This window comes from Trachemys scripta, chromosome 2 (assembly GCF_013100865.1).
Source record: "Trachemys scripta elegans isolate TJP31775 chromosome 2, CAS_Tse_1.0, whole genome shotgun sequence".
Lineage (NCBI taxonomy): Eukaryota > Metazoa > Chordata > Testudines > Emydidae > Trachemys > Trachemys scripta.
Window position 1 is genome coordinate 83,491,575 of NC_048299.1, and position 17,238 is coordinate 83,508,812.

Sequence of the window (17,238 nt, forward strand, 5' to 3'; positions counted from 1 at the left end):
TACTCCACCAAGTCTCTGTTATTCCAATCACATCATAGTTCTTTGACTGTACCAGGACTTCCAATTCTTCCTGCTTGTTTCCCAGGCTTCTGGCATTCGTGTACAGGCACTTAAGATAACTAGCTGATTACCCTACCTCCCCTGTTGCACCCTCCTCCTTGAGTTTCCTCCCAGTATCCCACTTCCCCACTTACCTCAGGGCTTAGGTCTCCCAGTGAACCTAGTTTAAAGCCCTCCTCATTGGGTTAGCAAGCCTGCCTGCGAAGATGCTCTTCCCTCTCTTTGTTAGCCGGATCCCATCACTTCCTAGCAATCCTTCTTCCTGGAACAACATCCTATGGTCAAAGAATCCGAAGCCCTCTCTCCAACACCACCTGTGCAACCACGCATTTACTTCCACAATTTGATGGTTCCTACCTGGGCCTTTTCCTTCAACAGACAGGATGGACAAGAACATGACTTGCGCCTCAAACTCCTTTATCCTTCTCAGAGTCACATACTCTGCAGTGACCTGCTCAAGGTCATTCTTGGTAGTATCATTCATGCCCACATAGAGAAGTAGGAAGGGGTAGCGGTCCAAGGGCATGATCAGTCTCAGCAGACACACCGTCACGTCCTGAATTCTAGCTCCGGGCAAGCAGCACACTTCTCAAGTTTCCTGGTCTGGACAGCAGATGGATGATTCCGTCCCTCCTCTTGGGAGTGGTGGTCATGGAACCCCCATCCCTAGGACAATGCATCCCATGCTTTCCGGTTGATGGGGTCTCCTTCTGATCCCTTCCCTCAGATGACTCTTCCAAACTATTCTCTACCATAGTACCTGTGCAGAGAGTCTGAAAACATTTTCTTACCTCTATCTGCACCGGGGGTACATGGGTTCTCCTCTTTCTTCTTCTGGAGGTCAAATGCTGCCAATTTTCTTCCCCGTTCTGCACTGCCCTCTCTGATTCTTCAGCTTGCTGTGCCTGCAGTACCAAATGCTGACTTCTATCCAGAAAGTCAGCATTTTCTCTGATGCAACGCAGGGTTGATACTTGGGTCTCTAGTCCTTTAACCTTCTCTTCCAATATTGAGACCAGCTTGCACTTCGTAGATTAAGTCACTTCTATCCTCTGGGAGAAAGACAAACGTGACACATCCCGTACAGGTCAGAACAGCTGATCACTCACTATCCATATTGTCTTCCTTCTAAGAGCCTCTTCAAATGCTATATTTACTGCTCACAGAAGCCTGAAAGGCAAAAAACTCTGTAGGAACTCCCCGCAGGCAAACTCCCTCTGTTCGCTTCTCCTCGGTTCGCAGCTCACTCGCTTCATAGCTGGCTGCTTTTTGTAAAGCTGCTGGCTCAAAGCAGTTGTCCTGGCTCAAAGCCTTCCCTCCAATCAACAACTCAAGGCCCACCTGGAAAAAAGCACTCCCAATTCATACTTTTCAAACCACCACATCTCCCATTCCCCAAGTCCTGGAAGTTGTCAGCGAATCCAGTATGAGGACAGGCTCAGATAGTCAAGGAGAAAACGGAAACACTGTAGGGTTCCAACACCCATAGCATCACTCTTTGGCCTGGTCTACACTATGAGTTTAATTCGAATTTAGCAGTGTTAAATCAAATTAACCCTGCACCCGTCCACACAATGAAGCCATTTATTTCAAAATAAAGGTCTCTTAAAATCGATTTCTGTACTCCTCCCCGACGAGCGGAGTAGCGCTGAAATCGATATTGTCATTTCGAATTAGGGTTAGTGTGGCCGTAATTCGATGGTATTGACCTCCGAGAGCTATCCCACAGTGCACCATTGTGACCGCTCTGGACAGCGATCTGAACTCAGATGCACTGGCCAGGTAGACAGGAAAAGCCCCGCGAACATTTGAATTTCATTTCCTGTTTGCCCAGCACAGGACAGCACAGGTGACCACAGAGAGCTCATCAGCACAGGTAACCATGCAGGCCAATAATCAAAAAAGAGCACCAGCATGGACCGTACGGGAGGTACTGGATGTGATCGCTACATGGGGAGAGGATTCAGTGCTAGCAGAACTTCGTTCGAAAAGACGAAATGCCAAAACTTTTGAAAAAAATCTCCAAGGGCATGATGGAGAGAGGCCACAATAGGGACTCAGAGCAGTGCCGCGTGAAAGTCAAGGAGCTCAGACAAGCCTATCAGAAAACAAAAGGAGGCAAATGGTCGCTCCGGGTCAGAGCCGCAGACATGCCGCTTCTACACTGAGCTGCATGCAATTCTAGGGCGGGCCACCACCACTACCCCACCTCTGACCGCGGATTCTGAGGCGGGGGTAATCTCATCAGCCACACCTGAGGATTCTGCGGACAAGAAAAGGAGGAGGAGGAGCTTGCGGAGAGCACCCAGCACTCAGTTCTCCCCAACGGGCAGGATCTTTTTCTCAGCCTGACTGAAGTACCCTCCCAAGCCAGTATCCAAGACCATGACCCTATGGAAGGGACCTCAGGTGAGTTTACCTTTTAAAATATAAAAATGGTTTAAAAGCAAGCGTTTTTTAATGATTAATTTGCCCTGAGGACTTAGGATGCATTCGCGGCCAGTAGCTACTGGAAAAATCTGTTAACGTGTCTGGGGATGGAGCGGAAATCCTCCAGGGACATCTCCATGAAGCTCTCCTGGAGGTACTCCAAAAGCCTTTGCAGAAGGTTTCTGGGCAGTGCAGCCTTATTCCGTCCTCCATGGTAGGACACTTGACCATGCCATGCTTGCAGCAAGTAATCTGGTATCATTGCATGACAAAGCCTGGCAGCGTATGGTCCCGGTGTTTGCTGGCATTCAAGTAACATCCGTTCTTTATCTCGCTGTGTAATCCTCAGGAGAGTGATATCGCTCATGGTAACCTGGTTGAAATACAGGAATTTAATTAAGGGGACAGAGGTGGCCCTTCCTAGTGGGCTGTTTGCCTGTGGCTGAAAAGAAATCCTTCCCTGTAGTAAGCCAAGTGCAGGAGGGTGGGATGGAGGATTGGCGCTGAGCTTTTCACGTGTGGCTAGCAGGGATCTTCCCTGATACCAGCCACGCAGTGGGGGGAGGGATAAAGCGATCATCCCAGAGAATTGGATGGGGGGAAGTTAGTTTGTTTTCTGCTGCTGAAGGTTAACAGGAAAACCGCAGCACTCAATGGGCTTTACTTGGTATGTGGGAAGCCGAAAGACAGAAGCCGAAAGACAATGGCTTACCATGGCCGCATGCAAGCCGAATTCTGTTGCCCGGACCTGCATCTGTGATCTCTAGCAGCAAAGCCACAGGCACTCAATATTAAGAGGCGAAATGCGACCTTGCACAGAAATCACATGTGCTATGTAATCTGAATAGCGTTGTTCACCGTGAAAGAGTATAAGCATTGTTCTGTAAAATGTATCTTTTTAAAAAATTCTCTCCTTTTTTCCCTCCCTCCAGCAGCTGCAAATTTTTCAAGCCTCCCTCCTCCGTCCCGAAGGCTATCTCAGATAAGGCGTCAGAAAAAGAGGACGCGAGACGAGATGTTCGCGGAAATCATGGAATCCACCCACAATGAAAGAGCTCATCTGAATGAGTGGAAGGACCTGGTTTCAAAGTATAGGAAAGATGCCAGTGAACACGAGGACAGGAAGGACCAGTGTGAGGACAGAAGGGATGCTCGAGATGAGAGGTGGCGGCAGGAAGATCAGAGGAGGCAGGATGCAACGCTGGGGCTGCTGCGTAAGCAAACAGACATGCTCCAGCATCTGGTGGAGCTTCAGGAACGGCAGCACTATCACAGACTGGCGCTATAGCCCCTGTATAACCCCCCACCCCCATGTTCCATAGCCTCCTCACCCAGACGTGTAAGAACGCTGGGCGGGGGAGGCTCCGTGCACCCTCCCATTCCACCCCAGTGGACAGCCCAAGCAAAAGGCTGTCATTATTTTAACTTTTTTTTAAGTGGCCTTTTCCTTCCCTCCGATCCTCCTCCCAAACCCCACCCGGGCTACCTTGTCAGTTCTCTCCCTCTTTTTATAATCAATTAATAAAGAATACATGATTTTTAAATGATAGTGATTTTATTGAAAGCAAGCTGTGATCGAAGGGGGAGGGTGGGTTACCTACAGAGAATGAGTCAATAAAGGAGGCGGGTTTTCATCAGGGAGAAACAAACAGAAATTTCACACTGTAGCCTGGCCAGTCATGAAACTGGTTTTCAAAGCTTCTCTGATGCGCCGCGCTTCCTAGTGTGCTCTTCTAATCGCCCTGGAGTCTGGCTGCGCGTAATCAGCAGCCAGGCGATTTGCCTCAGCATCCCACCCTGCCATAAAGGTCTCCCCCTTACTCTCACAGAAACTGTGGAGCACACAGCAAGCAGCAATAACAATGGGGATATTGGTTTGGCTGAGCTCTGAGCAAGTCAGTAACGTGAGCCAGCGACCTTTTAAACGGCCAAATGCACATTCTACCACCATTCTGCACTTGCTCATTCTGTAGTTGAACAGCTCCTGACTCCTGTCCAGGCTGCCTGTGTATGGCTTCATGAGCCATGGCATTAAGGGTAGGCTGGGTCCCCAAGGATAACTATAGGCATTTCAACATCCCCAATGGTTATTTTTTGGTCCGGGAAGTAAGTCCCTCGCTGCAGCCGTTTAAACAGAGTAGCGTTCCTGAAGACGCGAGCGTCATGAACCTTTCTCAGCCAGCCCACGTTGATGTTGGTGAAACGTCCCCTGTGATCCACCAGTGCTTGCAGCACCATTGAGAAGTACCCCTTGCGGTTTATTTACTGGGTAACCTGGTGCTCTGGTGCCAAGATAGGGATATGGGTTCCATCTATCGCCCCACCACAGTTAGGGAATCCCATTACAGCAAAGCCATCCACTATGGCCTGCACATTTCCCAGAGTCACTATCTTTCGTAGTAGCAGCTTAATGATTGCTTTGGCTACTTGCATGACAGCAGCCCCCACAGTAGATTTGCCCACTCCAAATTGATTCCCGACTGACCGGTAGCTGTCTGGCGTTGCAATCTTCCACAGGGCTATCGCCACTCGCTTCTCAAATGTGAGGGCTGCTCTCATCCTGGTATTCTGGCGCTTCAGGGCAGGGGAAAGCAAGTCACAAAGTTCCATGAAAGTGCCCTTACGCATGCGAAAGTTTCGCAGCCACTGGGAATCGTCCCACACCTGCAACACTATGCGGTCCCACCAGTCTGTGCTTGTTTCCCAGGCCCAGAATCGGCGTTCCACGGATAGAACCTGTGCCATCAACAACATGATCTCCAAAGCGCCGGGACCCGCGGTTTGAGAGAATTCTGTGTCCATGTCCTCATCACTCTCGTCGCCGCACTGCCGTCGCCACCTCCTCCTTGCCTTGTTTTTCTGGTCCTGGTTCAGCATAAACTGCACGATAATGCACGAGGTGTTTACAATGTTCATGACTGCTGTCTTGAGCTGAGCGGGCTCCATGCTTGTCGTGGTATGGCGTCTGCTGTGTTCACCAGGAAAAAAGGCGCGAAACGGTTGTCTGCCATTGCTTTCATGGAGGGAGGGGTGAGGCTGTACCCAGAACCACCTGCGACAATGTTTTTTGGCCCATCAGGCACTGGGGTCTCAACCCAGAATTCCAATGGGCAGAGGAGACTGCGGGAACTATGGGATAGCTATGGGATAACTACCCACAGTGCAACGCTCTGGAAATCGACGCTAGCCCCGGTACATGGACGCACACCGCCGAATTAATGTGCTTAGTGTGGCTGCATACATTCGACTTTATACAAGCTGTTTCCAAAATTCGAATTCTGTAAATTCGGATTAATCCCGTAGTGTAGACATACCCTTTGTTTAAACTGATGACACTCCCCTCCCCAGGACCCATTCCAGACCCCATTACCTGCCCAATGCATACGACAATGGGATGAGACTATTAGCTTGTGTTTGACATTTGTCATTGCTAGTCTTCAATTGACAGCACTTTAAGATTACTGGGAGCAGTTCCTCCTAGTCCTATGCCATTTTTTCAGTGTGTCTGAAGACTCAGGGAAACAGTACTACAATGGGTCACATTAAAAGGTCAGAAAGTTAAAAGCTATTAAAACAGTTCCTGGTTCACATGAAGGGGAGGGATTGCTCAGTGGTTTGAGCATTGGCCTGCTAAACCCAGGGTTGTGAGTTCAATCCTTGAGGGGGCCACTTAGGGATCTGGGGCAAAATCAGTACTTGGTCCTGCTAGTGAAGGCAGGGGGCTGGACTCGATGACCTTTCAAGGTCCCTTCCAGTTCTAGGAGATGTGATTATCTCCATTAATTAATTAATTAAAAAAAAAAAAAGAATGGGGAAAGAAAGGGGCTTGACAACTAAAGAAAAAGGAAAACAAAAACAACAAAATGACAGCCAACATTCTGCAGAACCTGACAGGTTGATAAAGTTTAAGCTCCCTGGCTAAGCTTTTAACATTGAGTTTTATAATATTGTGGTCATTATGGATTTGTTTGTTCGTTCGTTCAAAAGGAATTTTTCCTTGCACGGCTTTCATAAATATGATAATTTCAAGTAGCGTTTCACAGCAGTATCTACAAATACACAAAACAATATTGGAGGTTCCTAAACTCATTTGTATTAAGAACCCATTCAACCTCTTAAATATGATATGATTGATATACCCAATTACAACCAGTTGAGGTGTTTTTCTATAAACAGTATCTATTATAGGAATTCAGCCAAGTAACAGTAGGAGGCCTCTAAAACACAAATTTGTAAACAGCTATTTCTCATTAGCTTTAAATATCCATGCTCTAATATGAACAAATATCTGCTGAACATTAGGTACGTTTCTCTTCATAAAAATCTTCTGTATCCCATTGTACCTTATCTGTATGCAGCAGTGTGGCCAACATGAACATATTAATCCTGTAAATGTTCACTAGGAGACAGATTCTCCATTACTTTGCACCTTGTGTAGTCATTTATACCAATATAAAGTGGGTGTAAAGTGCCAGAAAATCTTTGCACTGGAATAAGTACCTACACACATGCAGGGAAATGGAGAATCAAGCCCCAAGTATTTTTACCAGCATTGATTTAATTTTGGTAAAGATTGGAAGAAGAGACCTGGTTCATAATGGAAAACAAGCTTCAGAAAGAGTGCACTTAAATTCTGAGCCTTTCATGCCAAAATAATAGGGTGTGCGGGCCCTGCTCAAGACATAGCATAGAAATACACTTCTCCCCATACCCGACTGCTTTGATACACACCATGTCCTCCATCTTCTCTCATGCAGACCAGATCCCAAGGGATTCTCCTGAGACTGACCAGCACTCACCAGGAGCCAATCCCCACATTGTCAGCAAGGCAGACACATCCATCTAGGTTCCAAAGCAAGCCCTCCATATCTATCCCTGTTCATTCTCTATCTGCCCACAGGCTACTTCCTCCTTTGTCACACTGGACTTACTCCAGCTATTCATGAGAAGCATATGTTCCTTTAGGGATTTGGCTTGCAAAGAGTCCAGTTTTTTTTCTATGTCCCTTTGCTAGCAGATGGAATTAGAGTTGTTCAAGACATGTAAATACAGCCATCTGTGGTTTTCCATCTGGTCAGAATTTTGGAATACTGGTGAAGAGTACATGCATGACCAGCAAAACAGAATAACTCACTTTTACCACCTTGTACAGGGCATAATCCAAAGCCCCAATCATGGAAACACTTATGCACATGCTTACATGTAATCACGAGTCGTCCCATCGACTTCAGTGGGTCTGCTCACATGCTTGAAGTTAAGAATGTGTGTAAATGTTTTTGGCATTGGGAGCCAAGTTAGAATTTTGCTTTTTGGGAGAAGCTTAATACTTCAGCTGACTTCAGTACCATACTTCACTGGGACATGTATGTTTTCATTTCAGGAGACTTATCAATCAGTGAGTAAATTCCAGGTGCATGAAGTAAACAATTGCATCATGCTCTTATCATCAGTAACAGACATAATCCTTACAATGTTAGAAATCACCATACAATCTCCAGTAGAGGACTGGAGTGCTGGACTGAGTGATATAGTTGCAATAGAAAAAGTGACCTTCAAATTAACAGGTTGAATGGGCATTATTTAATAATTTTTGGTTCACATGTGATATGTTTTATGATTCAGAGTACGCGTTAGGCAAAACGTTTGCGCTTCTGAGCGTAAAAATAGGTCCCTAAATAAGAAGCCTGATTTTCAGAAGAACTGCAAACACTCAGCATCTCTGAAAGTCAGGGCACTTACTTAAGTGCACAATTGCAAGCATCTATACTATATGGTAGGCCTCTCTGTATTTATGCTAAGGAAACTGTAAGACTGATTTCTCTTCACCTTTGTACATTTATTTATTTTAAAATGATAACAGTACAGTGTGTATTTTTTCCCTACTACTGGATCTTTTCTGTACTGTATTTGTTTAAAAGCAAAAAAAAAAAAAATTACATATCCACAATTCTCCACCCACCCCGAAAACCCCCCAATAATTTCTGGACAGATGCAACATAACTAAACTCCAGTACTTACCAGAAGATTTTCTGGTTTCAGATCTCGGTGGACAATGTTCTTGCCATGAATATAAACTAGAGCCTCACACAGATCAGTTATCATGAGAGCAGCATCATGCTCAGTGAACTTTACGCTCTCTATGATTGCATCAAATAGGTCCCCTCCTGGGACATACTCCAGGATTAGATAGATCTCAGCCTCAGTTTCATACACCTCAATCAAACTCACTATGTTGGGATGACAAAGGCTCTTAATGATCAAAATTTCATTTTCCATTATGTCCTCCTTCCCCTTCAGCTTGGACTTATCAACAATTTTCATGGCATAGTTCTGATTGGTGTTGCAGCACCGGCACTCCTTCACAATAGCGAAGTTTCCATCCCCAATGGTTCTGCCTATCTCATAATAGCTCTCCACATCAGCTCTAGTATGGACATTTTGCCTCAGCCTCGTGCTTTCAAATTCTTGGGGCTTTTTTTCATCTTTGTTGGCTTTATTTTCTCCCATCTTTTTCATCCTTGTCGATTCATTCTCTCCATGCATTACATTCTCTTCCCCTACAGCACTTTCTTCTTTTGCCTTCCGCACCTCTTTGCCCTCTCCCTTTGCTTTTATGGGCTTCCCTGCATCTCCTTGATAGTCCTTCATTAACCAACAATTTTGATTAATTCTGGAACTGCTTCTATTCTCTTTCTTTGCTTCAGGAGCCACCTGCAGAGCTTCCACAGTATTTTTCTTTATCTTTATTAACTCTTTGTCATGATTCTCATGCCTTTCCGGATCCCTTTCCTTCTCAAAACCCCTTTTTTGGTTTTCTAGCTCTTCATTAACATTTCTTTGTAAGGGTTTCCAGCTCCTTCTACAGCCAGTATCCTTCCATTCAACTTCCTCACCTTCTATAGAGTTTTCTGAAGACTTCCTGCAATTCCTCATTTTTACATTCCTTTCTAAATTATATCTCTGACACATTCCCACATTCAGGTCTCTGCTCTCAAATGAGACATCAGCCTGCCTTTCCCTTTGTAGTTTTTGCCTGAGCTGTCTCTCCCTTTGACACTTCTCACATCTCACTATCTCATCTGAACTCTTTTCTGTTTCATTCTCAAGACTTTTCTCTTGATTAAAGTACCTTTCTCCTTCTCTGGCTTTTCTAGGTGGCTTCACATCTTGCTCTCTGCCCCAACTCTCTCTGCCCCATTTTTTTTTGGCCCTCACCTTTTCTTCTTGCCTGGTCTTAGGTTGAATTTTTCCTTCATGCCTGGCTCCTAGTTGGGAAGATATGGCATCATTGCCGTTCTTGGCAATCTCTGTCTCATCAAAGCCACTATCCACAGCTTTGTCACACAGCCTGCTCTTAAGTTTTTGGGACTGTTCCAAGTTTTGTTGAATTATACCAACAGCATATGGGTTACTGGGAAAAAGTTCTTGCATTACCACTTCAAGGTTCTTCAAAGTCAACTGCTCCCTTCCCATAGCAATGAATGCATCACCGTCTCTGAAGAAATCAGAAACACTTCTTATTTCTCTGCCTTTCAGGTTGTAAAGTTTTCTCACACGATCATTTTTCCAACGTGGAAATCCCAGAGCTTCTGATATATCAGCCATCAGCTGTTCAAAAGTCTGGACAGATCGCCTGTTCAGAAGCAATGTGATCTTCCTGAGTGTGTGTCCACTTGGTTTCACCACTGTAACAATCCTTGGCTTTACAGGGCTATTCTCTGAATGGATAGTGTGAAAACCATTCCTGGGGTTTAAAAATGGGGAACTATAACTGTTTGCACCCAAGAAAGGTTTTCCAAAATTTCCACGACCGATGGGTGGACAAGTCCCTTGAAGTCTCCTTTGTGTTATCCTTGAGCTTATGCTGTTTAAAGTGTGGTCAAACAAGCCTCGGTGTCCTGCAACAAATAAAGAGACTGCAGATTATTCATTTTCCATCAGAGGAAATTTCCAATTAACAATTTTCTACACATCAATATATATAACTTCTGGAAGTAAAGCTAAATTCATTAAATATTGTTGAAGTGCTTTGAAATCCTTTCATAGAGGGCAGTATACACTTGCATCTCCCACAGTATTTTTATTGTGTGGTAAGAGTTTCATCACACACACACACCATTCTAACAAGAATGGCAAACTGGAATTTTTCTATGTAATACTGTATATTGAAACAAACTGGAATTTTCATTCTACTCTTCTATAAACAGAGTTTTGCACTAATTGCTTGTAAAACTACAGTAATATAAAATTATTATTTTGTGGTTCTAAATAACATCAAATGCTAATAAAAATAGTTACATTTCATCATTTAAATGCAACATACCATATAACATTTATACTCCATCATGATACATCTCTGATAAATATATCATCAAAATCCATAAAAATATATCTTTAAGAATGCAGAATAATCACTTACAACCTATCGTCTTCTGAAATGTTTGCCTGTGTTTTATATTTGTCTGTCTCAACTGCAATGTAAACTTTTCAGAGCAAATATCTTATTTTTATTGGTTGTAAAAAGATACCATAGTAATGGGGACCCTATAAATACCTACATAGATTCAATGTAGGGGACTCCATAAAAAATAAAATTAATAGTGATTTTTTTTTTTTTTTTAAGACAAGCAACCATAACTCACTATTTCCTTGGCTTCTAATATTTGGTTACTGAATATTTACTGAAAACACTGCAACCATACTTGAAAGTTTTCCACGTAGGATTTCAGCATAGAATGAGTATACCCTTGTCTGGAAGAGGCCTTCAGAACCATACCAGATGCCAACCAACAGAGGAAACATTCCACTCGTGTTAAGAAATTTGTTATCTTTTCATATGATTTCCTAAAGACAGGAATGAATAAACACTATGTTTATATGTGGTGATGGCTGACCCATGTTAAAATATGATTTATTCTTACGTGCGTAGATGGCAAAATAATATAACAATCTTAGAGAACCATGTTTTAGTTTCCATATCTATCAGGATTCAAATATGGTTCCCTTACATGATTATAATGCAGTTCTTTCTATTCACAAAGACACGAACGAAACTTTTTAATATGGTTATATCATGTTACCAACTCCGTTTAAATAGGTCTAGTTTTAAAAGTGTACTTGTATCCTGTGATGGGGGTATATAAACCTCACACTGGGTTCTAAGGGGTTAAAAAGCAATACTGGGCCTAGGTAGCCCCGCCCCTCTGGGCCTGCCAAGCATGCTCCGATTGGAGGAGCAGGTTAAAAGGAGCTCAGAAGCCAAGACAAAAGATGGTGGTCAGGCTGAAGGAGAGAGGAATCCTTCTCTGGGAAGCCAGACAGAAGGTTGAACCTGAGAAGGGACCACAGAGCAGGTAAGGCCCCGGCAGTGCCTTCTCCAGCCACCACCTCCTTTGAGAACTTGCAGATCCTGCAGGGCCCTGTTCCTTTGCACAGTTTTTTGTTAAGTGATTAACAGTCTGGACCGTAGGGACCATGTCCCTAATTGAAGGGATACATAGGTAGGAAGTAGCCCAGGGCAGCAGACTTAGACTCTCTGCAAGGAGGACCCTGCTGGTGTTGCTTCCCACCAAGGTCCTGGCTTGGGGCCCAGTAGAAAGGGAGGGTTTGGATCCCCAGACCAAGCCCCTTTAGGGGCTGAGACCTAGATGCAGATGGAGAACAGAAAATTCCCAGCTTAGGGTCAGAAACAGGCACCTCTACCACCCTGACAGAGAGGGGCTGGAAGTTGGGTGCGCCATCCGGCCCTCTGAGTACCCTATCACATGGCCAAACATTCAATATATTTGTAGCCAAAAGGATCAGACGTGAAATGGGAGCTATAACAATTACTGGACAGTGAAGATGGAAAGTCCAGTACCCAATTTTTCAGTCGTCCAGATGGTTCCATCCCTTTAGACACAATGTTTCAAATATCCTTCTCTACCTTTCTCTCAAATTTCCATTTTCTTCTGCAGCATTCAGGGCTCCAGTCTTCAAAGTGCTGAGCGTTCTGACCCCAGCCAGCAAGGCACTTCAAGCTTTGTCTAACTGCACAGGAATAGTCCCAGTGACTTCAACGGGTCAAGGCCAGAGTGCTTAGCACCTTGCAGGTTTCAAGCTTATAGTGCAGGGGTGGCCAAACTCTGGCTGGCGAGCCACATCCGGCTCTTTTACCATTAAAGTGCGGCTCGCGCTCCCTCCCCCAGCCCCCAATTCTCCACCTACCAGACTGCGGCGGGGGGAGCTCAAAACCTCTGCCTTGCAGCGGGATGGAGGGCCTCAGGGCTTCAGTCCTGCAGGGCACACCTGCCAGGGCTCGGGACTTCAGCAGGAGCATGGCTGAAGCCCCAAATCCTGGCTCCTGGCAGATGTGCCCTGGTCCTTGAACTTCTGAAGATAGTTGTATGTGGCTCGGAGGCCCAATAAGTTTGGCCACCCTTGCTATAGTGATTTGCTTTTTATCTTTGGGAACATAATCTTCAATATGTTAAACTATGTATCTTTGTTTGTTCCTTCATTAACTCAGAGTAAATGAAGGAGACCATGACTCCTTTCCTAAACCTTGGGTAAAAGGGAAAGCCATTCTTAAATGGACAGTATTTCAGCATCCTCCATTTTCCCTAAAACAGCCCATCGGAGAGGCAATGTGAAAAGAAAGAAAAGAAAAGAAAAGAAAAGAAAAGAAAAGAAGTTCCTCAGATGTAATTGTGGCTCAGCAATGATGGCTGTGTATCCTTCAGCAAGTCACTTAGCTTCCTGTCTCATCATCTTCTCCATCTGTAAAATGAGAGGATATTTCTCCTCGGCAGGAGAGTTGTGAAGAAGTATTAATGTCTCTTCAGGCTGCTGTAAAGCGTTATGCGAGTGCTATGCATTATTAATGCCCAGTGGTGTAGTGGAGAGAGTTATTTTTGTCTTTATTTTATAAGCATGATGATGTCCTGGTTCTTGAAAGGTCAATGTGCTCTACAAATTCTTCAGCTGTATGATTTATATTTTACCCAGAATGGAAGCCTTCTGTGAATCTATGTAACTCTGATAATATATTAGTTCTCTGAAATAAAAGACAGAAAAAGAACTGAAGCTCTCCTATAAATGAAGTCTAAACCATGCTGGTTTCTAGGAAGTGATAAAGTTTGAATTTCATGCACATCTGTATGTCCACACTTCCTACGTGTATAGGCATCCACCACTGTCAAAATGTTACTTCACTGTATGGAAACAATGCAAGACAAAGTGATACAGCACATTATCCTTTTGCGGTATGAACATAATGCTGCTGTGAGAATTAACTTCTCCACAGATTATCATTCTCTGACTTCCCACCTGTACTGCTATGAGTGTCTGCAAAAATACCCATTTATTAAAACACCCTTGGTGAGGTTGTGGACTGATTGTTATTTTAACAAAGATGTTCCAGTATAAACTCCCACCAAGCTTAAGCCAGGCATTTAGGGGATAATTTAAAGATATGATATTTTTAAATGGAAGTTTCCAAGTTATGCCAAAAATATTTGTTAACATTAATGTTACATATCAGCATCAGGACAACACCATAGAGGGCCCTTATCCTCTTCCTCCCTCTCTGTTGGTAATTTCACCATCCTTACTTGTCCCTCAGACTGCAACTTCAGTGCTGGTTTTTACTCCTCTCTTCCTCTTCAATTGATATTATTCCTAAGTCCTGCTGTTTTTTCCCTTTGCAACATCCAGCCATTCCTTATGGCTAAACTCTTGTGCAGACCTGGTTCCACCTCCCTTAACTACTGTAAACTTCCCCTTTTTTTTTTTTTTTTTTTTTGGCCTCCCTGACTCTTTTCTTACTCCCCCACATTCCAACCAGAATGGAGCTGTGAAACTTTTCTAACATCCCCACTGCTGGGATGATGTCCAGCCCCTCTTCAGATACTTTCACTGGCTTCTGCTCACATTCTATATCAAATTCAACTTCTTGTTCTCACTTTCAAGGCTCTGCACAAATTAGCTTTCCTACTTCTCTGCTCTTGACTTCTCCCCTCCTCCTCCTCCCCCCACTACCTCCCTCACCACCCTTCATTCCTTCCCGGCAGCTTGCCTGATCACCACCACCACTCCTTTATCTTTTCCCACTCTCTAGACCTTCTTCAAGGCAATCACCCATATCCGTAATCCTCTTCTTGACTCCGCCTAGCATGCTTCCACCCTCTCCTCCACCATGCTTCTTACCCTAATCTTCCCTCAAAGTCAATGTATTTAAAATAATAACTATAAAACCTTCAAGAGGCATGCATCACTAACCTAAAACACCCATAAGGTGTGTTCCCTCATCCCTCTACCCTCCCTCCATATATTCTTGCAAGTTCCTCAAGTCAAGGACCCTGAATTTTTGTCTGTAGAATGCTATGCACATTTACGGCACCTTATAAATACTAATGAACTCTGTAAAACAAACCCATCAAAACCTTAGGAGTGTACATGTGCTATTCCAGTTTGTGATGAAAACAGCAAATAAAAGCATGTAACTGGGTAAATGGAAAATTTAAGCAGCTTCCAGCATGGAAGTGCCTGAAACTGATAACACTAGAAGAAATGTTCTGAGCAACATCATAGCATAGCATGTATGCACTCTAGTGTGAGTGTGCGGAAGAGAACAGAGAGCCAAACAATATTCGAAGTGTGAAAATCATGAAATCCAGAATTTAAACTCATTCATGTCCCTATACTTGTACAAGATGCAAAGAAATAAAGTACGGATTAAGCATCCAAAATGCTTTTGTGGGAGATATATTGAAGTCATGGAAAGCCAATGGAGAGGAAATGCATTTCTTCTTTCCATACGTATTGTAACCTATAATTGGTGTGGGGGGAGGGAGAAGCTACAAGGTCCTTGTAAATGCTGATATGAATCTATCTTTATATGTATCACCATGGACATATACAAATGTCAATACATATCCACATGTAAAATCTGAATGTGATGAGGATAATGAGGATTTGGTAGGTGACAGGAGGATGTTGAGGATTGATGCTGTTGGCAAACATGGGAAGGGAGCAAAGCTGGGGAGAGTCAGTACTGGGGTAAGCCAAGCTGAGCACAGGGGGCCATGAAGTTCTGCAAAAAGACATGTAGAAGGTATGCAGTTCGGGGGCGGTCGGGAGATGTAGACACATATAGGAAGAAAAATATATATAAACAGTGATGACTATCCAAATAAATAACTAACAACATAAATAACTATCTACAAGGAGATAGTCAGGATGGATTGATTAAAATCAAAGTGATTTCAATCAATTTTAATCATGATTTAAATTAGCAAACAGGAAACCTTAATTTATATTTTGGTTTCCATTTGTACTTTTTAGTTATTTTCTTAAAGAAAAGTTTATTCTTATAGGTTGCCAATCATTAAACCATGTTGATTTGCAACTAAATAAAGGCTTTACACTATATTTGTTAGTGCTTTTTGCTAACCCGGAGGACACTATCTCTGTTCACATGTATTTAAGCAATTCTATAGCTTAACATACAGATTTTTAATTTTTACATTTTTATGTTTTTCTTGTTTACAAGATTAATTTTTTACTTAAGATTTGTGTTGAATTCTATTTGGATGGAAATTGACATTCAAGTGAAAAAGCACAAAAATATTGTTTCAGTATTCCCCCTCAGCCAACTGATTCCCAATCTCCTCATCAGTTTTCCTCACCAGCTCCTTGGTTCCCAGTCTCCATGCCCAACTATTTCCAGCCTCTCTCCCTGCCCCCTAGCTGCCAGTGTCAGCCTCCCCACCAAATCCACTCCCAGCCTCCACCCAGCTCCTGGGCCCAGCTTCCCCTCTCTTCCACTCCCAACCTGTAATCAATATCTGGCTTTTAAGAATAATCTTTGCATCTGACATGCTATACATTTGAACAAAACTTTTCCAAGACTAATAGGCTAGTGTTTCCAGTTGTAGTGACTGTGTAAACAATACCTTTGTAAAATTTACTTACTGTAAAAGGATGCCTGTGATCACATTTTATTTCCACCTGACTAATTTAATACGTTCAGAAGACTTGTTATTTTGTGCCTTCCCTCTTTGTTCCCCTTTCCTACTCTCTCGTACACACACAGTATATACAAGCCTTGCAAGTCGCAAGAGTTAATAATTTACAATAGAGGAACAGGAGATCAAGGCAGTATAGTTCTGCAAGATTCAGATTACATCCTACAGATAACAGCTGATGCACATTAGTAACCTGCGTGAATTACCTAAGGAAACCATGACATTTAAAGGACTGCTCTGAACTGAGTGCAGATCAAGTATGCATACTTAAGAGATAATCTCTGCCATCAGTTGCTTTCAGATAACCATATATGCAATGATCTGTGTCATCCCTGGAACAATGCAGCCCTTCAAATACTTTAGTTCTAGTACTGTTGAGACCACTGATCTTCTATCTTCAGAAATAAAAGAGTTTAAGTATCAGAGGGGTAGCCCTGTTAGTCTGAATCTGTAAAAAGCAACAGAAGGTCCTGTGGCACCTTTAAGACTAACAGAAGTATTGGGAGCATAAGCTTTTGTGGGTAAGAACTTCACTTCTTCAGATGCAAGTAATGGAAATCTCCAGAGGCAGGTATAAATCAGTATGGACATAACGAGGTTAGTTCAATCAGGGAGGGTGAGGTGCTCTGCTAGCAGTTGAGGTGTGAACACCAGGGGAGGAGAAACTGCTTCTGTAGTTGGATAGCCATTCACAGTCTTTGTTTAATCCTGATCTGATGGTGTCAAATTTGCAAATGAACTG

General features: G+C 43.5%; 1 protein-coding gene across 1 annotated transcript in view; it reads right to left on the reverse strand.

Moving 5' to 3' along the window:
- DCLK3 (doublecortin like kinase 3) overlaps positions 1 to 17,238 on the reverse strand; it is a 47,389-nt gene that overhangs the window by 10,335 nt on the left and 19,816 nt on the right. The window contains exon 2 of the mRNA XM_034761081.1: positions 8,509 to 10,388. Coding sequence (XP_034616972.1) covers positions 8,509 to 10,388 — 1,880 coding nt within the window. The remainder of the gene's footprint in view (positions 1 to 8,508; positions 10,389 to 17,238) is intronic.